This window comes from Paramisgurnus dabryanus, chromosome 1 (genome assembly GCF_030506205.2).
Source record: "Paramisgurnus dabryanus chromosome 1, PD_genome_1.1, whole genome shotgun sequence".
NCBI lineage: Eukaryota > Metazoa > Chordata > Actinopteri > Cypriniformes > Cobitidae > Paramisgurnus > Paramisgurnus dabryanus.
The window spans coordinates 19,225,187-19,250,013 of NC_133337.1; the positions used below are offsets into that span (position 1 = coordinate 19,225,187).

General features: G+C 38.9%; 1 protein-coding gene across 2 annotated transcripts in view; it reads right to left on the reverse strand.

The window, feature by feature from the left end:
• Positions 1-24,827, reverse strand: part of pde3a (phosphodiesterase 3A, cGMP-inhibited) — a 76,871-nt gene that overhangs the window by 14,215 nt on the left and 37,829 nt on the right. Inside the window, exons 3-6 of one of the 2 annotated variants that reach the window (XM_065273353.2) lie at positions 10,381-10,644; positions 3,804-3,961; positions 1,844-1,956; positions 1,529-1,760 (exon numbers count right to left, since the gene is read on the reverse strand). In XM_065273353.2, coding sequence (XP_065129425.1) covers positions 1,529-1,760; positions 1,844-1,956; positions 3,804-3,961; positions 10,381-10,644 — 767 coding nt within the window. Of the gene's footprint in view, positions 1-1,528; positions 1,764-1,843; positions 1,957-3,803; positions 3,962-10,380; positions 10,645-24,827 lie in introns of both variants that reach the window. The other variant, XM_065273352.2, reaches the window with a different exon arrangement.

The window sequence follows — 24,827 nt, forward strand, 5'->3', positions numbered from 1 at the left end:
ACAGCAAAGTTAAGTAACACCATAAAACAAAATAATAACATGATAACATAATAATATACATGTTTTGACAAAAATGTTAAATATCTCGTTTTGCAACGAAACTCTTCCACCACCACCAGACTTGTTGTTTTAGAAGTTTTAATGTCCATCCATATTTATTTTTCAATCTATTTTATTAAGAAACAGAAAATACAGGAAATATGTGCAAAAAATTAAAAACCTAAATTAAAAATTAACCTCTCTTGGCACTAAACACATCTTAAGCATTTTTTAGCAGAATTAAGTAAAAAGACTAAAAGACTTTAAAATTTAATTTAAATTTAAAATTAGAAAATAGGATTTAATTTTATTTAGGTTTAAGACATCCCGCAGTTTCCTGCTATTGCTCAAGTGGAAGGGGAGTTTACCTTAAATACTTGACACATTAGTTTACATTTTTATACAGTTTTTAATACACTGTAATACCAAACCATGCTAAATAGCAATAAAAGTGGTTCACTTACTCGTAATTATAGAGGAACCATTTTTTGTGCTATACTGTATAGCACCTATGTAGTACCTGTTTAGCACCTGTAGAACCCTATTGTGCTATATAGAACCATATCTGGTGCTATATCACCCCCGGATGGTTCTTCATAGGTGCTTTATGTTCTATATAGCACTAAAAATGGTTCCCCTATGATTATGAGCTTTTAGTGCTATTTAACACAACAAATTTTGTAGAGTCTACTATATACACATTTCCTGTATTTCTGGTTGTATTTTATTGAAGAAACTGAGAAACAATTATATATGATCACTATAACATTGCAAAAACAACTAATGTAATTCTGGCATGGTGGCCTAAGACTGTTGCACAGTAATGTATATATATTATATGTCAATACAATTATTAATATAGGTTCATGGCACATGAATTAATGTTAACAGTTTCAAAGCTTGATTTTATAAGTGTTTTATTAAATGCAGAAATGAATATGAACGAAGATTAATAAATGCTGTAGAAGTATTGTTCATTGTTCGTTTATGTTAGCTAATACTGTACATTAATTGTTAACAAATACAACCTAACTTTAAAGTGTTACTAATGCTTTCAGCTACCAATTGGAAAGTAGGGCTGTTTTACACATCTGACCACAATTCATTCTCAAAATCAGCGCACAAAATTATATGGGCATTGCTTTTATATTTATTAACATTAATACTAGTAACTAACTAACAAGGAGCTAACAATGAATACAGTTTTTTCAGTATTAATTCATATTTGTTAACAACAGGACTTTTTCATGTTAGTTCATTGTGCTTTAAAAAAAAGAAAAACATTAGTAAATGCTGTTATTGTATATGTATTGTTCATTATTAGTTTATGTTAGCTTATACATTAACTAAATTAAACAATCTTATTGTAAAGTATTAGTATTACCGTATGGGAACATGGACCCATATTAGACATGAGCCCAAAACGAAGTGTCAGAATAAAATTCTCACATTGACTTTTTCTTGTATGTAAATGATGAAAAGCTCTGACCTGCTACAGAGTGGAGTCTGACTCCAGTGTGTGCTACCGGAGCCGGGAGCGCTCTGACTGTGGGTTAAGGCCTCATGTGGGCTCCGCGTCAACGGTCCGTCTCCCTGTGGAAGCTCTGTGTCAGGTAGCTCAACTGAAGGAGTCTTTGTTGTGGGACTGTTCACTGGAGTGCCCTGGACTGGAGGAGAATGGCAGGGTGATGCCAGAGGCGAGATGTTGGAAGAAGGGAAACCTGCTAAAGACGAAACGTAAAAATTAAAGTGTCTGTGAAAGAAAATATACATACTCACACTCGACACACACACAGGTCTTTACCTCTTCGGTTCTTGCTATAGATGTGGTTGGAGGCAGTGTATGACGCAGACATGGATCTGCTCTTGGACATGTTGAGCATTACAGAGTTGTTCCCTGAATCACTGTTCAGCAAACTGCAAACAAGATTCAATTCAAATTTATTTATGTAGTGTTTTATTACAATGTTGCATTGGTTCAAAGGAGCTTTACAAAAAAGAAAAATCACAGGAAACAGTAAACATACCGTATACATAAAGAAATACTGTAATCCACTAAACAAGATATTTTGATCTTCATTATTGAGAAACATTACAGTATAACTTCACCATAACACGCCACATCCCATCGCTAATCTAACCCCAGGAGGAACAATGTTCACAATAAACTTTCCATAGCTAAAAAAGTTCAAGTGCCGTATTTTTGGTTTGATTGTATGTTTAGACTTTCATGCCAACTACAGTATAAAGAATGCATCAGAAGGGTCTCCTGCTGTGGGAAAACTTTACCATTTAGACCTGCCATTTAAAAAAAAACGCTTGAACATGTAAATGCAAGCAACTCCTTCAATGCACAAGCATCCATTTTTCACTCGGGCTTTTATTTCGACAGGCCCTAAACACAGCCGTGGTTCTAGTGTCTCCAGAAAACCTTTTTAAAGTCTCTGTCTACACAGAGCAGACGGCAATCTGGACATCAGTATTAATGTGCTGAACTTTAGTCGGGCCATTGAACCCAAGCTGAAATAAGAGATATAGAGGTGGAGAATGCCCAAAGATGGACATCATAAAATTTGAATCAAACATTGCAAAGCGTGAGTAAGACACAGCAGAAGGCCCTAGAAAGTTCAAACGCTCAACGTGAAACAGCTGTGCTAGCAGACAAAACACTTTCAGAATGATACATCGTAAGTCACATTCAGTGGATACAGAAAACATTTGTAGACTATGTAAATGTGTTAAAGTATCTGTATTAGATGTGTTAATAATTGATTTAGTGAAGATAATAATTAATATAAGATGATTGTTTAAATGTTTAAAGAGGTTAACAGGTTAACGACATGACCTCCATCAGTGGATTTAATGCATCCAATAAAACCACTTTTACTTCTAACCTCATGCAATGACATTTAGTGCCACATTGTCTTCAACAGTAACAAACTAAGGCAAAATGTGACAATTTGTTAACATTAACCAGTATATGGAGACTAGATGACTTAGATAAGTGATTTTTAAACGAGGGGCCCTAGGATGGTGACGGGGGCCCCAGTTTAATGAAATTGTATAATATACATTAATTTATCATCAATTCTGTGTAATGAAACCTCAGAAATTCAAGGCTACTAACCAACAAAACTACACTGTATAATTTAATGTTTTGTTTAATTAAAATTTTAAAGGGGACATATCATGAAAATCTTAATTTTATTCCATATTTATTTGTTATAATTGGGTGCCCATTGTTTCTATCAACCTATAAAATGTGAAAAAGACCAACCCAGTTAACTTAGTTTTGGTAAACCAATCACTGCAAGCACGTGAAAAAACCCTTGTGATGTCAGAAGGGGATAACACCACCCATTAATCTGCACTATACAACCACGACACTGCAATTTAGCGCAGAGATAAGCTCATTTGCATTTTAAAGGACATATCCAAAACGGCAAATTTTTGCTCACACCTACATAGTGGCAATTTTAACATGTTATAATAAATTATTTATATGGTATTATGAGCTAAAACTTTACATACGTACTCTGGAGACACCAAATCTTAAAAAAGTCTTGTGAGAAGTCCATTTTAATTTTTGTAATGTTTTATGTCATAATTTTCTTTGAGGGTCCCAAGAAGGGATGCAACGTACACAAGGGGGACCACACGCCGAAAAAGTTTGAGAACCACTGACATGACAATGTGGTGCTGGTTATATATATATATGATTTGTTGTGAGTGAGTTTATCTTAATAAGAATAAAAGACTGTGACCTGCTGGAAGGGCCATCGTGAGGCGCTTTGATACTGGCACTGCGGTCTCGCCTGACCGGCGCGGGTTCAAGGGTGGGCAGGCCTGTGGCTGAGGTGGTGGTGGTCCATGTGGAAGAAATCCGCCTCAAAAGCGCTGGAGGCAAACTCCGTCTCAAACGCTGGTATTTAAAGAGAACAAACATCAGTTTTTAGACGAAAGTTGTGTTGACTGTGAAGTCAAATAGTAATCAAAACATTGACCCAGACAGAATCAAAACTAAAGTGTAATACAAAGACAACCAGAGTACTAAATTGATGCTTTTGGCATTGCAGTCGTTACACAAAGTGGGTGATAGACTTTAAATGATGTAAGTCTTGGAAAATGTGGTGAAAGTGTATCAAGAGAAACATCTGAAGGTGACAGATGACTAAAGCTCGAATCCACAGACAACTGGGAACAGAACAGATGGATGGGCCCTGGAGAAATCCTTGCTCTCTCTGCTTACATCAAATGCTGCAATCGTAATTTGGCATGGGTAAATGCAAAATGAGGTTTGTGAGTGTTGTGGCTCAGGTAATTGGTTCAACAAAGTGAGATGACACTGACAGTATGCAGTTTGTGTACTCAAATATAATAAATCTTTTTACATACAACATCCTTCCTCACCATAAGAGGAACATAACAATGGACAATAATTACACATTTCCGCCAAGCTCTCCATGTTTGCATATTTAAAGTCTTTAAAAAAAATGCACAACGGTGCATGAAAAGTTTAAAAACTGCATTACCCTAAAAGTCAGGCAGGGGAAGAAACTGTCCTGACGGCTACATGAATATTTCAGATGCTTTTTACCCATGTAGCGAATCAGAGGGCATGTCTGCATGCCCCCCAACCCAAACTTTTTACCGCCCTCACCATCATCAGTACATGCCCCGGGCATTCTGGTAAACAGTCGCCCCCACCTTTCCATTACAGGAGACAGATGGGGTGAGTGCTGGGGTCAGAAGCCAAAGATCGCTTCTATTTTTAGCTCACACAAATTTCTCTTTCATCAAGCTACAGTCGCAAACATAGAAAACATCTCTGATACGGGCGTGTGATATTAATTCAGCCAGAACGGTTGTCGAGTTGGGAGGAACACGTCTGAGTGAGTATAACAGGACTTCATGTTGGGAAAGGTGCTCGGGACATGTGTCTGTTCTCCTGCTGTGGAGAGCTTTCGATGTCTCTGTCTCTCTTTCTCTGACCGTCAGTGTGTGTGAGATTTAACATTGAGACGGCTGTATGCCGCGTCTGGTCCGATCAGGGTTCAGTATTGTGGGATAGAACTGTTTTCTGTTCCTGGTGGGACAGCCTGGTATGTTCATGTATCTTACAAACCTGGCAAGAACATACAGTATGGTAAACACATTTTAAATGAAGTTTATTATCAGTTCGGAGGAGCATGGTCATGTGATTTCACCAATCAAAGAGGCCTCTATATATGGCCGTCCCTCACTTCTGCAGCATCCCTCCTGCACCCAGTTAAGTAGGAGGGAGTAGCCTACTATGTTTTTGGGCTAATATTCCGAGCCCAATACACCAAATATGACTTATTCCATATTTAAATTACAAGTTAATGCAAACTTGTGAACTGGGTTTTGCTGTGAGTGAAATACGACCCGGATGTGTTCCTGACAGATTTCGTGAGATTTATTGAGACAGCATTAACAGTGTTTACATTCATCTAATCAGGACCAATTCAGAGCATCATAGAAAAAGGCCATCGGTGTTACATAAAGAGCCTCACAGTCTTCCATTATAATGACATGTTACACATTTCAAATTCTCTATGGACAACTGAAAGCCAGAGCCAACCAAATAAACATTAAAATCAGGGTGCGCGAGTCAAATTTTCCAGCCGCAATTTACGCAGGCATTTTTGTCCAAATTAGCCTCCTGTTGGGAACTCGACTTACACCCCCAACTACAGGTCACAGCATGAAAACTATCCATGGTTAATCATTACTTGTAAAAATACCAGAGAATGGAAGATATGTTGAATTACTCCTGTCAAAAATATCTGTACACATTTTTTTGTACATAAAAACTTCTACAATCGACAAATAATTTGACTTTATGCTTCAGTAGCTACTAAGGAAGTTCAACTCAAACCTATGTTGAATCTCTACAAATGTGATTAATGATATTGCGTAAACATGAATAATGGTTTAAAGGGGACATATCATGAAAATCTGACTTTTTCTGACGTTTAAGTGCTATAATTGTGCCCTCTGCACATCTCTGCAAGCATGTGAAATAATAGGTCATTGAAATTTGGCTCCCCTGTGATGTCAGAAGGGGATAATAAAGCCCCTTAATCTGTACTATCCAACTACGGCACTGCCATTTAGTGCAGAGAAAAGCTCATTTGCATTTAATAGGACACCCAAAACACACATTTTTGCTCACACCTACAGTACAAAGTGGTCGATTTTAACATGATATAATAAATTATCCATATGGTATTATGAGCTAAAACTTCACATACGTACTCCTGGGACAGCAAAGACTTATTTGACATCTTAAAAAGTCTTGAGAAATATCCCCTTTAAAAGTGTAAACAAGAGATTCCTAACCACACATGTTCATGGCAGTTGCTGGCAGTATAAATGATTTCTTTATGGCAGTGAGCATTTTTTGCCATACTGTAGATATATATAAAGGCTAGATGTCTCGCCCGTGCTACTGGCCAATTGAGTGGAACGTCCGCATTTTTGCGGCCATCTTACCACAGGGCGCTCGCTCACTCGTAGCATTGAGTTCGAATGATGTAGGTACTTTTAAATGACCATAACTTGCTTAATTTTTTACCGATTTTCAAACGGTTTGGTTTGTTATACAGTAAAAGTCAAAGATGTACCTATGACACTGCATACTTATACTAAAAATAAATAAAAAAATTCATGAAACATGTTAAAGCATCCAGAATTATAGCCACATTAATAACGTTTGTAAAAAACCAAACCGTTTGAAAATCGGTAGAAAATTGAGCAAGTTATGGTCATTTAAAAGTACCTGCACCTTTAAACTCAATGCTACGAGTGTCTGAGGTAAGATGGCCGCCAGGTGATGACGTTAGAGACTCCGCCATAAGACATCTAGCCTTTATACATATCTATGTTTTTTGCCGCCTGCAGCAGCATGCGTTTTTGAAGGAGCACACAAGCAAAAAAGCACCCAACGTCATTTGCGTCTTACCATTGTCCTATCGAATGAGGGGAGAGGCGGGCTTTTCGACAGCCATGTAACAGAGCTGTAAGTCATACACAGATAAACTCTCTCTCTCTCTCTCTCACACACACACACACACACACACACGCACGCGCACGCGCGCACACACACACACACACACACACACAAACACACGCACGCACGCACGCACACACACACACATACACGCATACATGCATGACTGTCAACACTGTTACTCTACCTTGGGAACAGAGTTTTACGGTACATTTACACTGGACGAAAGCATTAACACTTCTCATTTACTTTTAATTTGTGACATCATGCATTGCCGAACTGAATTGTGGATCAGTCAACGTCGCGTCACTGCTGTTGCTCACGACAGAAGTTGAAAATTTTCAAGCGTCAATGCATGTGTAAGCCAATCATATTGCCTTATACTAATAGTGCGAGTCAACCAATAACTTTCTGCAAGACCAGAGCATGTGTTGCACCCACTGTGATTAGCTGTTGGCCACGCTTCAGACAAGCCTTCCGCCAAGTGTTATCGCTTTCTCCCGTGTGAATGTACCGTAACAGTAACAGAATAGAGAGACATTGACTAATTTAGAAAATCATTATTTTCAGCTTTATGAGACACTTTTACAAATAATATTATATTGTTATTGCCTGTAACATCTTGTTATCCATGACAATGAGTACCAAACATGCATTGATTATATCTTATGCCATTTCAGTTTTTACGTTAAACGTTTCTTTATCTACTCGGTTACATAAAGAGTAATTGACAAAGGGCCATTGAATTATTTGAAAATAATGCACACCCAAGGTTACATTGCGGGTGTGCATCATTTTCCAATAATTCAAAAGAACTGGAGTCAATTATTCCACTTACACCACGATTACTGGTTATTTTAAGACATTTGACGGGTCAGGGGTGCATTTATCGAAAAATAATGCATACCATAGAGCGGCCATTCCCAAATTGTGGTCCGCGGACCACTAGTGGTCCGTGAGGGTACTGCAGGTGGTCCGTGTAAAGGCAAAAAAATTTATAAAATAATATTTTTTTTTAAGAAAAATATATTTTTTTAAGAATATGTTTTAAGAATCTGTTGTACTGATATGATGACCTCTGGCGAGTTGCATAAACATAGCCGTGATGTTAAGACTGCGTCTTAAGAATGATTCTGACTAACTAGCAGTTAGTTAGGACTAATCAGTCTTATTATTTGGATTTAAATTAGACTAATCTACCTTTCTATGTGACATGCTTAAAATCAGTCTTGAAGAAAAAAAATCATGACTAACTTAAGACTAGTCTTAAAGTTTTATGCAACGGGCCACTATAGTTTTAGTGCTAGTAAGCCTATTTAGAGGTGCAGATAAATTCCGGACTTTGTGTAGACATATTTTATTATGAGTATGAGGTGGTCCGTGAAAATTCTTGATTACAAATAGTGGTCTGCACACACAAAAAGGTTGAAAACCCCTTCCATAGAGCATTTCTCAGCAAATCTGAATAAAGCATTGGTATAAATTGGTGTATATGTACAGTGGTTCAAATATTTCTATGATCTATCAGATAGTATCGTGAAAAATTGGATTTTGACAACATTAGATTTTGTTTACAGTCATATCGGCCAGCACTTGTATAAACTGTTATATAAAACGAAACGTCCAGGGAATATTCTAGAGAGAGCAATGATCCATCACTTCAGCATCATTTCCTTCTATTAGGTCTCAAATAGATTAACATTTTAAACTTCTGGGAAAAAGATATGCACTCAGCTCTACGTCCTAATATAAGAAAATACATGCAAAATCCTCCTTTAATCTTAATAGCACTTTCTGAAGTGGGTTGTGCGATTTTTTTTACCTACAATAATGTCTGTTGTTTACCAGCTGTATGAGCACTCAAGAGAAATAGAAATCCAATCACCTGTGCCGCAATATGCAGGTATGCTGGAATGTAACACCTCAGACTGTTTGGGAAAGTGTTTTTCTTTCTTTCAGCTAAAATATACAAGAAAAGTGATTTGGGATTTACTGTACGTGAAAAAAGCCCTGTTTCCTGTCAAGGGTACCGCCAACCGCTGCCAATTTGGACACACAGACAGGTCACAACTTCTTCTAAGCCAGTAGTTTTGACCCTCTACAAATCGTGTCACCGTCTTTGGAACTGAAAATCGTTTCTTACGTTTCACGTCAATATTTTTGCTGTTGACACAGCTGCGGAACTGACAGATAAAACGGAACCAGACTCCCTCTGTTTTTCTTCAATCCGACTGCCAAAATATCACATTATATATGCTGTGAAAAAATCCCAGACCGGAGCGGACATCCATATGACTAGCAGAACTCGATATCAGTGCTGTCCTGTGCTGTTTGACCTACATGTGGGCCGTGCGTAATGAATGGGTTTAATAAACATCTCTTAGTGCTGTTAGCCAAGTACCGCAGTATGGGAAAAGGGTTGTGTGTTGGTATGAATAGTGTTGGTACGGATACTGACTTTTGCCTCACCTACCCTTTAAGTGTCGGCATGCATATTTAACTGCTGTGCTGGTTAAACATTAAAAGACTTTAGTGAGAATGTGCGTCATTGTCCGCTACATTAGTGAGCTGCCATGCTGGCGTGAATGAGAGGAACGTGTGTGTGATGAAAGATGGATAACGCTGGCCAAAGTAGTAAACCATTAAACACAATAGAGTCCTTTTCATTTGTCTTAGTATCTTTACTGGTTCATAACATAAGCCATTTATATACAAAACTGCAGCGATGGGAGGATGCAATACAAAAAACACAAACAGAAAAAAATGTGGGATAAAGTTGATCAAATTTTGTGTTGGTAAAGAACTACACTGCCTACAATTCTGAAAAGATCCACCAATTAGAGAAGTTGCTGTTGCCATGGCAACAGAAATCATGTCAGGAGGGTTCAGTATCGCAGCGGCTACTCCCCAAAACCAAAGTAGATAATGAAAATGAGTCTTTCTACAATCTCAGTATTTATATATTTGTCTGCAAGTCAATATTGTACTATTGCATCAATGAAAACACTTCTTGGGACGAGCTGGCTCTCTCGTAACAAGTTCCTCATTTTGTCAATGCTTATGTGGTTCAAATCAAATATTGTAATGTTGTGGTCATTCTCAGAGTTGGTAGCTTTGATTTAAAACTACTGAAGATTTTTTTTAATCCCTTAAAATTGAATTTTTGAAAGGCCACTGAAAAAGTGGGTGTTCGTTGAGGTAGGATTGGTCAGGACAGTTTTAAGCCGTGACTTAGCCAAGACTGAATCTATACAGCTGAAAAAAACCCTCCTTCCATCATCCTGGTACCGGAGAGGGTGTGGCCTTACCTTAGGGATGGCCAGCTTCTCTCCTCTCTCGGCCGCCTCTTCGGAGTCGGAGCAGGCGTGACCATCGCTGAAGGCCAGCAGAGGGCTCAGACGCGGCCGGTGGTGCAGCGGTTGGAAGGTGAGTTGGGTGCTGAGCAGGTTGCTTACAGCCCGCAGGGTGCTGCAGGTGTTGGGGGGGAGGGAGGGGTCGGCCAGCAGATCTGAGATCAGCCCGTGGGCCTCGCCCATCACCGCAATGTCCACCGTCACGCTGGTGCCCGAAGACTGCAGGAAAGAAAGGCAGAGAGACAGAAAGTTGGCATAAGAGGGAGAGAGAAAGATGGTGGGGAGAGGAGACAAAAAAGCAACGTTAGCTCATCTGCACCTCAGCAGTGACGCGATGCAGGGCTGACGTAATTATACACTGACGCAAAGAGTGACGCTGAGCTGCTACTCACGAGGGAACCAGATACGGAGAGAGGGAGAGAGAGAGAAAGAAAGAGAGAGATTTGGAGAGAAGGAGGTCACGAGAAGTAAAGGAGAAACCAGGAGAAAGACAGAAAGAGGACATCTCACACGCTTTCAATCTCTGATGCTGCTTACACACATACACGCACGCGCATGCACACACACACACACACACACACACACACACACACACACACACACACACACACACACACACACACACACACACACACACATTAGCCTTCAGAAACATTATGACACAATACAATATTTAGATAAACACAATGAGAGAGACAGATAGAGAGACATCAAAAGCAGAATAATGCATACAGAGAATAATTAATGGAAAACGGAGAAAACCGACTTGCATTAAACCTGATTGCTGCTTGTATTGGGACACAGTCGTTCATTGTTTGAGAGAGAGAGAGAGAGAGAGAGAGAGAGAGAGAGAGAGAGAGAGAGAGAGAGAGAGAGAGAGAGAGAGAGAGAGAGAGAGAGAGAGAGAGAGAGAGAGAGAGAGAGAGAGAGAGAGAGAGAGAGAGAGAGAGAGAGAGAGAGACACTCTGAACATTAACTCTGAACATTTTCAGGACAGGCAACATCTGCCGGGGCGTATGTTCAGAGACTGGTGCATGCTCACATAAAACCATCCTCGCTACCCATATTGAAAAGAAAAAAGAGTTAAGCCCTTTTCACTTAGAGATCCTGGAAAATACATTCATAATGTGTCTCGGGATCATTTCATTTTGGTTCGTTCATTGATCCACACTGCCATTGATTTTCTGAAACCTGTGCGTGTATTTACAAACATCCCGTAAAGATCCCATAAAGACACATGATATTAGGGTGTAATGTAATGTAATCGTGCACTTGGTGGAATATTTCTGCAGCGTTTTTAGTTTGCTTATGATCTGCGATTTCTCTCTCGAGAAACCACACTTTATGATTTGATTATAAACTAGCACATTGCATATTTTTAAATTAAGCTGCTGAATGGTCTCAGTTTCAGTGCGGATAGTGAGGAGCTTGCTGGTTTCTGTTTTATTCCAGTTTGCAAACATTTTCTCAATATGAACTAATCTGCATTAAAGCCCCCCGGTCAAAGAGTTGCACTATGTCACTGTGTGATCCTGGCAATATTCGGTTGCCATCCCTCTGCGTGAGAGGATTTTTAGCTACTGGGTCTAGTGAGCATTTAAGTGTTTGAGACCACTTAAAATACTGTGCTGTCTCTTATTTTTTGGGAGATTATCATTAGTATGATTTCTTATAGTATTACCACTCCTGTTCTCGCTTTGGTTTAAGGATTTGAATAAATCATCAATTTACATCTCAGACAACAATCAGTTTTGCTTTACTTTAAAGTAGCAACCTATCATCTAAAACTAAAACTTTAAAATCAAGCCAAAGCCAGTTATAAAGGCACCACTAACCTAACCAAGCAAACTAAATAACCCAACACCACTAACTAACCAGGGTCTACCAAGAAGCAGCGCCTTTGTTTCCTTATAACAAAACTCCTTTATTTATCTGATCCGAGTGCTACTGACAGCACCACACACGTGAGGCTGATGGATGAGTGGTTACTACGGTAACATGTTCGCGTCAAAGGCTCGGGTTTGTACTGCACTTTCTGTGCTTGTGTACAAAACACACGTGTATTGAGTGCTCGGTCTTGTCTTACTGTATCAAATGTTCTCAGTAACACAGACCTCTAGAAACACATCACACAGAAAACTAACCTTTACTTTTACTCCAATTTTACATCAAAAATATTGGAAGGAAGCTGTCATCAGTTTGATCTGTAAGGTATAAATTATTAAACATACGTGGCTATTTTGAGCTTGTAGCTAATGCAAATGACATAAAAAACATTAAAGATGTGTTGGCTGCTCATGTTATACTGCACAGTTCATTGTGTCCAGTGGCGTAGCGTCTGGGCATGCAGGGTATGCACGTGCAAATGGGCCCGGGCCAATAGGGGGCCCAGCCCTGGGCCTGCCCCAGCTTTTTAAATTTTTTTCAATTTAATTTTTATTTGTGGCCGCAATAAATATATTTTTGTATGCATATAATGTGTAGTGACTTCTTATTTCTCCATAATGTCTAATTTCTCTATCATTTCTTGTTTCTTCTTAAAGAGAAAAGAGAAGGTGGAGAAGTTAGTCACGAGTCAAAAACTACCCAAAACATTTATTTTTTCTTTATTAAAATCTACCCTTTAAAGTAAAAAAGTAAAGTAAAAATATTTGACTACCTTATTAAAAGTATATGTTGTTAACAGACCTGCGTGCCACGGTTAACAGTGCAAATGGGCAAGTTTGGGGGGGGGGGGCTTTGGCTTAAGGGGGCCCGTAATTTTTTTTGCATATGGGCCCGCGACTGACTTGCTACGCCACTGATTGTGTCACTTGATACCTAAAATATTTATGTGAAACAAAAACTATATCTTAATTTAAGAGCATTTAAGTAAGCATTTGTTATAAATTAAAGTGAAAATTTTTTCCATGTTTTCCTTTTGTACAATATTAACATATTTCAATTGCTTGTGATACATCAGTAAGGTCAAATTATTGATCTTGCAATTTCTCTTGAAGTAATGTAATCCTACGTTGCAATTTTTTAATAAATGACAAGTTAGCAAGTACCTTGGTGTGATTTACTTTCCATTTGGTACTTGTTAAAGGCAGGGTGCATGATCTTTGAAAGCAAATGTTGATATTTGAAATCACCTTAACAAACCCTAATAGAATCTGGACCTTCTTTTTATAGACACATACAGTACGCAACCCAGCCAGCGATGTCGGTTGGTAGCCTTCCCCCTTACTGCTGATTGGCTACAAGTGTGTTTTGGTACTCAGCCCGACTCTCTTTGAAAGCGTTTTTCAAAAATCATGCACCCCGCCATTAAACACAAGTTGGCCGGTGTTAATTTATCAGAAAGACTTGCATATGTACCTAATAAAGGCTTTTAATATTTTTTTAAGAATCTCATTTTAAAAACTGAATGCCATGCTCAGGTTTCTTTAACACTAATACAGTACAGTATCTCAGAGTCGCAGTGATTTAATGCGGTGTTGACTGAACAGCCTTGAAGTGAGGTGTGGTAATTAAACACTGTGCTCAGGGCAAAGTGAAAGCTCGCCTGGAATGACAAACTAAAACCACACACGCTCAGATTCAAGCATGACAGAAAAAGCATTCAGGGACTCTGTTGACATCCGTCAACTTGCCATGAATCACTTAAGCTACAACAAGCGCACGTGGAAGTAGAATATGCGCAACTTACGCTACATATGCTGAAACTTGATTCTCCTTTGGGACAAAAAACGTTCCGAGGGATCTCAAACTGAGAGCTTCTGCAGAATACTTGAACTGTATGTAAACATAGCAAACTTCCACCAATGTGCATATTTGCATCCTGTTGGATTTAGTTTTAACCGTCAGAAATGAGTTGCTCACTCACTGAGTTGAAACAAGTCAAAAATTACAAGTACGGGTTGGTTTGATTTTTAACCACTGCTGCATGTCAGAGGAAAGTATGCCGACCTTGTGACCTGTAATCTCTCCTCCTGCAACGACGGGTCGCAACCTTACGACCCACAGTGAGGGGTAAGCCAGTGACCAGGTGTGGAAAAACACAGCATTCCTGTGCTGGATTTACGTGTTTGGGTAAATCTAACAAAAATGTTGCAGGTCACATTGGCCAGAATCAAGCTAAAGAAATTATTATAACTAGAATGAAAAAAGAAAATACATTTTATTATAGGAACATAGCGATTTGGGGAATTTTTGAACATTTAAATGCCTCTGTAATGCATCCGAACATTTGGTTAAAGGGACAATATGTGTCGCTTTTTAGGTATTTTATAAGTCAAAATCAATGTCTTTCTTCATAAATATGTCCTCATTGGTGTCAAATGACCTCTGCCAATGAAATTACTTTTCTTTGTAATCTTAGCATTTCTTCTCTTTACTTACATTGAACGGGTAAGTCCTAGAAGGCATCCATGTCGTTTTGCAATATTGAAAAACAATAATAGCACAGAGGGACAAAAAGCCCTTGCGTTTCCACAACACGTTTTCATTCAGAACACGTGAACCAGCTGAAACGGACAAGGAGATCAGTGAGTTAATAACGGCTAGCTTAGTTGCAACACGCATTTGGAAAAGCGAGGCGCTAGAGACCACTATTCGTGCAAAATACAATTTCACCACTAGATGGGGAAAATCCTACCTATTGTACCTTTAACGATTTTTTCCTTTCACATAATAACTAAAATCAATAAAACTGACATAATGTAAATAAAATTTCTCTGCATTATAAGCAAATCTATTACAAATATGCGCAACTGTCTTTACAAGTCACTGGTTAATAGGGGTGTAACGATTAACCGTGCAAATGCGCGTTTTCTCAATGAATGAATTTGATTGAATTACGGTGAAATCCAGGCACATCCGAACACCGGGGGCGCTCCCGTGCAGAAACTCCCTTTGTGCCACAGAAGAAGTAGCATTACGATTGCTATTCCAGGAAATGTCTACAGGAATGTTTATATCACTGTTCTTCAAATTGTTTCAGGTATTTTCATGATAATAAAGAATATTTTAAATGATTTTGTTTAACGAGTGTTGCTTTTTTTAATGCACGTTATAAACGACTCCGACTCATAATGATTTTAGATTGATAAGGACTTCTTACTGAACAAATGCCATAGTACACGCACAAGCTGTGCATGAAACAAAGAATCGCAGCCTTGCGATTCAGAATCGAATTCAGACAGGCATTTTTAATGGGACACACGGTTGAATCGTTACATCCCTACTGGTTAAAAAACGTTGCTCCAATTGTGTTTGCTTATATGTATGTATTATGACAGGTTTCGTAAAATTCACCCACGTGGATGTCTGTTTACGGACAAGAACTCCTCCTGAATGCTGTGGAAAACGGGAAAATGCCTTTCCATGTGCTACCCTGAACTTTCACTGGAGTCACACGTGGACTGCCAGGAATCATAACAGAATGATTAAATATAGAACATAGGAAAGAGAGGTTAAGTGTACGGAGACATCCCTCCTTGCGTGGGTGTCTTTCCGCTTCTTCCTTTCATTATATTTTCTTTCTCTTCCATCTACAACCTTGATCTGATATGAAAACAGCGTCCGCCACGCCAGCTTTCGAGAGACGTGAGTCACCGATGCGACTGTCAAACAAGTCTTTCGTAAGAAGACGTTTTGTCCAAACAACGAGCCGCAAAATCAACTTTGGCTCGAACCTTAGCACATGTGTGTTTGCGGTTTATCACTAACTAAAACAGGAAGGTGTTTCTGGGAAAGTTCTCAAGGCTTTTCGCTTCAAGAGCTTCAGACACATGCCAGCTCTCTTCTGAGGGAACCCAGAGAGCCCAGCCTTAAAAAAAAAAACACATTATCCTGCTCTTCAGCCCAACCTTTATGACATCCTGTGATAGCGAAATTTGCCCATTACCTGGCTGAAATGGACTCTCTCAACAGCTAATGTCCTTGAATTAGTGTCATCGTGTCTGTGTACGTGTGTGTGTGTATATTGGCTTTAGGTGATATCAACAACATATCCAGGGAACAAAACGGAGGTTGCCGGTGGAAACGGTATTGATCTGTCCACACGGATCGGGCAGCGGTACACATGGACGGGACTGCCGGGAGAGAAAAGCCGTCTAATAGCACCTCATTGATCGCCGTGAACTACAGTTTGTATACTAGACAAGTGCAGTAGCACAGATACGTGCTGAGTCACACTATTCTTACTGCATATGCATTCATCGCACGATGAGATGTGAATGCACTTCATCATTAAAGACAGCGAGCTATGGGTCAGAAAATGTGTGTGCATGCATGTGTTTCCACATCAAAGCCAATTTGGCTTAGCCAAATGGCTCACAATTTACATCGTCACATGATGGCACTTAATAGGCAAATTCATTTTCTCATTATGAAGCTCCTCTGGGTTTTAGGAAGCACAGCAAGTCACATTATTTAATCAGCAAAAATGCCAGAGATGGCAAAGAGCAACTTTGTTGTTCCCGGATGACTCATCTGTCAGTCATCATTAAATAGGTCAAAATTCTGTCTATGCCGTATATGTAAATCTTATTCAGCAACGCAGGGTTTGAGTACAGTGATCGCACAGTTTATTTTCTAACTCCAACACGAACCAGCTCATAAGATTCATAGGTGAGCAGTACATCAATACTTCTGCACGATTAACAACAAATACACTGCCGTTCAATGTTGTTCCCACTAATCTACATCTCCCTCTGACAGTATTGACTGTGCATTTCTAGCCAGTTCTAAAGGGATAGTTAACCCAAAAAATTAAAAAATGGTATAAATGTATTTGTTCTTTTGAACATGAAGGAAGATATTTTGAGGAATATTTGTTACTAAACCAATCATGAGCCCCGATTTTTGTTTAATCAGCCTTAGCCGATGACCGATACAGGCTGCCGATTGTCTTGTATTTAGAGCCGATACTGCTTTTGCTCACTCAATTGACATCATAAAAATGACACAATGATGATGCCAAATGTTACAAGTCTCAATTTTAAAAAAGTAACATTTATAGAACTTAAAAAAAACTATATTTAACAAATAGTAAAAAAAGGTGAGGGTGCTATGGAACCATCTTTTGATGTTGTCATGGAAAGGTTGGTTGTTTTTAGTGACCTGCAATCGCTTGCGGCTTCCAGCACACTGTCTGTAAATAATGCTGGGAAAAAATCGGCGAACACGGCAGCCACATATCGGCCGATGCCGATACACATACAGTAAAACTCGCAAATATCGGCCCGATATATCGGCCGGCCGATATATCGGTCTATCACTAGTTACAAACATTCCCCAAAATATCTTCCTTCGTGTTCATCAGAATAAAGAAATGTATACAGGTTTGTAAAAACATGAGTGTGAGTAAACGAGGAGAGAATTTTCATTTCGGGGTGAACTATCCCTTTAAAGCACAGTGCAATACAAAACGTAAATAAATAACGTGTCTTAAAAATTTGACTTTAATGTGTGAATAAACTGCCTGTGGTCCTAACACAGGTATGTTAATAGATGTATGTGGAAAGAGCTTTAAAGGCTTTTTACTTGACCTTTCCTGACTTCTAAGACTATAACTCTTTGTACGAGACACACAGGAGTCATGAATTATGTTTGTCACATTAACCAAGGATCAAGAGTTACCTCTTCTTTATATGTACTAGAAACTAGACTATCATCTCCTTCATTATTGTGCAGTATTCATTTGTTTTTTATGAGGGTTACTTGAGGATACTGGTGTAAAGCTCAGCTCTTGTTCTCTGACGTTTGATGTGGTGGTGATTTGAAAGACGACTTCATTCTTGACCCAAACTGATGGTAGTGATGGTGGTGACTGCTCTCTTTTCTAGGGCTGTGACGATAAATCAAGTGTCCCGTTAAAAAGACCTGTCTAAATTCGTTTCTGAATCGCTGTGTTTCATGCACAGCTTGTCAATCTGAAATCATAATGAGTTGGAGTCGTTTATAAAATGCATTTTAAAAAGCAACACTTGTTAAACAAAATCATTCAAAATATTATTTATTATCATGAAAATACCTGAACCAATTTGAAGAACGGCAATATAAATATTCTTATATGCTGTGTCTGAAACCGCTTCTTCGTTCTATTCCCTATATAGGGAATGACAATTAAGTCCACTATGGGGAAGAGGCAAATGAAAATGAATGAGCGATTTCGGACACAGACATATATACCGTCAGACAGCTGTCGCATAGATTCATCATAAACCCTTACACCTGTGTGACTTTATTGATTGTACTGTGAAATGGTCTACTTTCTACAGAGCCCCTAAGGGGACATGGAGCAAAAATTTAATAAAGTTTAGTTTCTTGTGCAGATTTTTTTTTTTAAAGTTTAGTTTCGTGTGTTCACGTGAAACTATCACGTGCTCACCTAAAAACTATTGTGCGCGCACGTGAAAGCGAAAGTGGCGTACTTCATGTGGACTTTCTGTCTCGTGGCCTTAAATTGCGCGTGCTCGCTTAGTCTATGAGTCCGTAGGGTGTCCCATCTGTCATTTTTGCGCTTCGAAGTGTGCTCATCAGTGCCCCCTTGATGCGGTCTTCGGCGAACCCCGCACTGCAGCAGGCTTCGCAGACTTTACCAACCCAGAAGTCCTTGCAAAAGACTAATCAGACCAATCAGACGATGGAAGGGAGGAGTTCACACTGTATGCAACTTCTCTTCGTATTTCCGGCGTGAGGCTCGAGTCTGTCCCAAAATACAACTACAGTGCACCCACGTGGACTCGCATCAACGATCCCTAAACTCTGCACTACATGATGTCATCAAAGTGTGGACTCTGAGGAGGACCACAAGTCCGGAGTGTGCCATTTGGGACAGGGCCATACATTTCCTGGAATAGTGTTTGTAATGGTACTTCTTCTGTGGCACAATTGGAGTTTTTTGCATGAGAACGCCCTCTGCCTTTTGGATGTGCCAGGTTTTCATCTTAATTCATTAAAATTAATTCATTGAGAAAACACTCATTTGCACGATTAAGCGTCACAGCCCTACTCTTTTCAAAGTTTGTCTTTGTAATATACAAGCTTAAAGGCGACGTGTGGCATGGAGCGAGTTGGCTGGGAAAGTGACTGATTCCTAAGTGAGCTACTGAGTTGCACAAACTCTGAGCCCCATGGCATACCACAAATCTCACAATCTTAAAAAACACACGAAATAATTCACAGGAAACACCATACGACAATGATAAACATCCAGTGGATTCAGATAAAGGAGGAGCTGAAGCGAGTGCCTTTTTAAAGGGGACAGAGAATGAAAAAACATTTTTACCTTGTCTTTGTTGAATAATGGTAGTCTACCCACATTCACAAACATACAAAAAGTGCTAAACATGCTAAACATCTCAGTCTCATAGAAATTCCTCTTTTAGAAATGTCAGCCAGAAAACGGCCCAATCTGAAAAACTGATGCTTATGACATCACAGGCATCTAACTGTCCCTCCACTTTAAAATAATTAGCTACATTTTTTGAGTGACAGCAAAGTCAGCCAATCAGTAATGAGATTGCAAGTTAAGCCAGTAGGGGGAGCCAAATAGGTGCAAAACCACTTGTTTAAAATCCCCCACCCTAATAGAGCTATCTGAGAGAGGTTTTTAGGAAGCTTCTAAGGCATTACAGACCCAAACAAAAACATTTTTGTCTACATGTCACATCACAGAACAGGGATAAATACTCCGTTCAATCATTCTATGTCACCTTTAAGCATTTTGTAAGGATTGTTTAAAAAAAAAAAACACTCCTGTGTCAACAGTTTTTTTTTGGTGATACTATATAATTTCTTTATAATTACTATTAAAAGGTTAAGTAATCCAAGCTAAAAGTTTAGTTAAAAAAAATCCAAGCTTCATTAAGCACTCATCTGAAAAAAGGTACAAAAAGAGACAAAAGTTGTCACTGGGGCGGTGGCTTTCTTAAAAAAGCATACTGGTACCTTTACCTTAAAGCGTCACGAACGCCATTACGCACTGTAAATATATAATATAATTTTCCCTGCGATGCTCTCAGGACTAGACTCACCATCAACTGAATTTGCTCGGGAAAGCTACTGGAGGCAGGTGGACTTTGATCTGTTCTGAGGTACCATGTCCTGAGGACTTTTCATTATCTTCAAACACGCTATTATTTCGACTATAAGAGTTTTACTTGACCTTTGTTTAACTCTTTCCCCGCCATTGACGAGATATCTCGTCAATTAAGAGAAAACGCTTCCCCGCCAATGACGAGATTTTCCGTCTTTCCGCAATTCCTTTAAATTCCGCAACTTTTTAAAACCGGAAGTATTGCCCTATGGCAAGCTGCTGCATGTCCGTGTCTGTTTTAAAGATCGCTCTGAATGGGATCTCTATGAAAAGTCCGTCACAAATATGGAATTATTTTTGCTTTTTGCTCAAAATATGGTGTTTTTGCAAAAACCTACCCATATTTAAAAGCTGATTGCAAAAGAACCACTAAAGGTAGGATGAAACGGTTTTTTTTGTTTGAAAGCAGAGGGTCTGTTCTTTCATTTGGTATATTGTATGTTTATATATTTAAAGAAGAACATTTTCTGGAAGGCATTAAACTTTGGTGAAAATCATGAAAAACGCTGGCGCTGGCTGGCAACTTTTTTTAAAAACGCTGGCGGTGAAAGAGTTAAATTAAATATTATATTCAGTTTAATTATTTCTGTAATACTACTATTCTTAGTAAATCTTAGCTTATATCAGTTGCCCCGCCGTTCTTCTCACAGCGTCCCCACCCATTTAAGTAGCATTTTTTTCAATGACAGCGATGTCGACCGGAGCTGAAACAGTGGTGTTTCATGACGCTTTACTGGTATATATCTGTACCAGAAATGGTACATATTTAGAACTTTTTAACAGTTACCATCCAGTGACAACTTTTGCACCTTTTGTAGCCACCCATTGTCTATCCTTTCATCATAATATGATGGGCATATTGGGACGTTTATAGACTTTGACAATAGACTTTGCCCATCTCAAACCTAATCCATTCAAAAAAGCATAATTTAAAATAAAACTCATACGTATTTGAAGAATTTACACAATAAAATAGTCAACTATCAGTCAATACAGTATTAGCAGACCGTCTGCTTAATTTTCTATTAACCCTTTATTGTGATGATCCCGCAACAGACATCAACTAATACTCTAATGAGAGTAAGCTGGCATGTATTTAAACATTAATGAGAATTAGTTGACATGTAATTGCACAGTTACTTACTGTATAGTTAGTAGAATGTCTAAAGGGGACTATCGAAATAAACTGTAACCCAAACCTTTGACTGTAAATGCACAGATAAAATTGAAACAATACGTTTATGTATTTGGTAGATGCTTTTATACAAAGTAACAGTTTGTAACAGTACAAAGTATCAGTATGTACGTTCCCTGGGTTCGAACTCATGACATTTTGCGCTGATAATGCAACGCTCTACCACTGAGCTTTACAAGATACAGGAATAATACAACTTGCACTGTTTCTCCCACCTGGAGCACAGGATAAGAGCAAAGCAGGCCATGCCCGCTGGTGCCACACCTATTCCTCATGTTTCCCCACATCTGCCTACTTACTTTTGTCACTGGAGAATCTGGTTTGATCTCACCTCACACAAACTCTCCTGCAGTCACGTCAGACAGCAAAACACCCCCATATGCCCAACTACCCGCTTTGGGTTTGAAACATGGCCATAGGTGCTCCACACAACACAGGAAGCATTTATAATGAAAATAGCCTGTTGCTAAGTGACAGCGGGGCAAAGAGTGTTACCTCAGGGCCCACACAATAAATAGCTGTTTGGGCTAAATTAGTCTCAACAAAAATGGCGTCCCCCATCTTCACACTTTTTTATGACACAGAAGCTTTGGCACTTTTTCCACTTATTCTAACACTGCTTGACCGGGCACGATGCAAGTTTCAGGTGATGAGCAATTGACCTGTGCATACTTAACACAAACCTACTTGTCACATGACAGACTCGCTGCCAATCAGAACACATTTTAATGTTTAAATCTGAAGTTGAACACATATTATCACAAGTTCATGTTTGTTTTGGCAGTGATTTCAGATAAAAAGTATGTGTGTGCAAGAAATTGTTGAATTGCCAAGTCATTTTAATTCATGCATTGATAATTTTACAGGTATGATGTGATGCATGTGCTACTATAAAGCATGGAGAAACAGTATTACTTTTTTTGCAACAGCAGAACATCCCAAAAGTGTGATTTTTAAAATCTGTATCCAGTTGGTCACATGTTCGAATTTTAGCCAGCACTACTGCACAACATTATCAGGTACTGGAACCTGGAGATGGCAGTTTTCCACCAATCAATAGTGGGAAAACAAATGCTTGACACAGCATTGTTGTTTAAAAGCTTGTGGTAACTTTGAAGTGTTAATGTGCGTTTCGTATACAGGGATGAAAGCAAACAACATCTTCTAATTGACAAATTATTAAACAACTCTGTAATTGGAAAAAAGAGCAAACTGTGTTAGCTGCGACACACACAGACACAGGTCTCTGCTTCTTGTTTGTTTTAAATACGACTCTTAACCAGAAAGAGAGGCATCGATCCTCAGGGAAGGATATCCTTCTGATAAGAGGGTTCATACACAAACACACACACACACACAGACTTATAGACTTCACCTCTCTACACCTCTGTTCACTTTCACTGGCCTGAACACGCTTAACACAACAATGCAGACACCTTCGACACCCCTGCTGAAAAAAACTATAGAAACCATCAAAGAAATTCAAAATACCATTCGATTTTCCTATTAAAACCATTAAAAAATTCCTTTTATACCAGTAGAATTTAATGGTCCCACCAACCGAACCCAACACATACCAGTAGAAACCCACAGAGGCTCCCATAGTTTCCATTGCAACCAATAAACTTCCAACTTAATCCATAAAAATTTCTGGGATGGTTTCTAGTGTTTTTTAGCAGGGACAACACAGTCGCTTTCTGCACTGTGCCCGAGTACAATTTATGCTTTAAATTCCCAGCGCTGATGCTACAGTAGGTGTGCTGAGACGGGCATTAAAATGAAATGTAAGCTGACACAGTATCTTAAAAATACAAGTATGAACAATAAAATGGAATGAAGCACTTACATTGTATTAGTCAAGCACTCACGCCTGCTTTTGCGTACTTGAGCATTTTTGCTGTTTGCATACACACACACAAACACACACACGCGCGCTCAATACAGCTCACTACCATACAGAACAATGATTACGCACATGTATGCTTTTCCTTCTCAAGTGCATTGTTACTGCAATCAGCTCATGGCCTCACTCTCAAGGCCCGGTGCATTTTGGGACGTGCCCTTGCTGGCCTTGCACACGCTTTACCATTGTGGCGCTGGCTCATGTACAGTAAGCCCTAACATGCATTATGGTACGTCTCTGTCAGCGATATAATAGCCTTAAGTTGTTGTCAGCTGTCTAGGTTTAATACAAATCCCCTTCAACAGTTAACACGTGACAATTTCACTAAAGATGGAATTATTGTCCCATATCACTAAATGCCAGGCTGAACCGATTTAACCCAGCACAGGAGATACATTTCTATTGGAGATTTCATGCCACAAAAACAGGTGAAGGTTAAACTGCTTGGTTTGAATAAAATATCATTAGTAGAAATGTAAGGGCATAGAGTTGAAAAACACATCAGATAAGACATAGTCTTCGCTTGGTGCTACAAAGAACAAACATATCAACACATGAACATATATGTGCACATATACACTTAAACAGGAGACTTTAGATTACAAAGTTAAAGGGATACTCCACTTTTTTTGAAAATATTCTTATTTTCCAGCTCCCCAGAGTTAAACATTTAATTTTTACCGTTTTGGAATCCATTCAGCCGATCTCCGGGTCTGGTGGTACCACTTTTAGCATAGCTTAGCACAATCCATTGAATTTGATTAGACCATTAGCATCACGCTCAAAAATAACCATCCCAATTATATAAACATAAATGAATTGGTGAATTCATTGGTAAGTAATTTTTCTTTACTAATTTGGCTAACTTTGGATAAAAGTGACTGCTAAATGCATAAATGTCATGTTTTGTGGTTCGTCTTAAAAGAATAAAATCTACCCAGTTTGAAAAAATTAAAGAATTTGTTATGGATTGTTTGCCATTATGTCAATAAACCAGTTTATAAATTAATATAACGGCTGAGGTAAAAAGTGCATATTTCTGAATGTCAGGTATAACCATTTATAGACATGCATCCTTACATTACCACACATAATATTAATTTTTCCAGTAAACGTTACAGAGAAACTGCGTAACAGGAATGACCCTCCTCATGCCAAATGTGATGATGTCACTAGGATGTTTAAAAGAAGATCAAACAAGCTTATATACCAGTTAC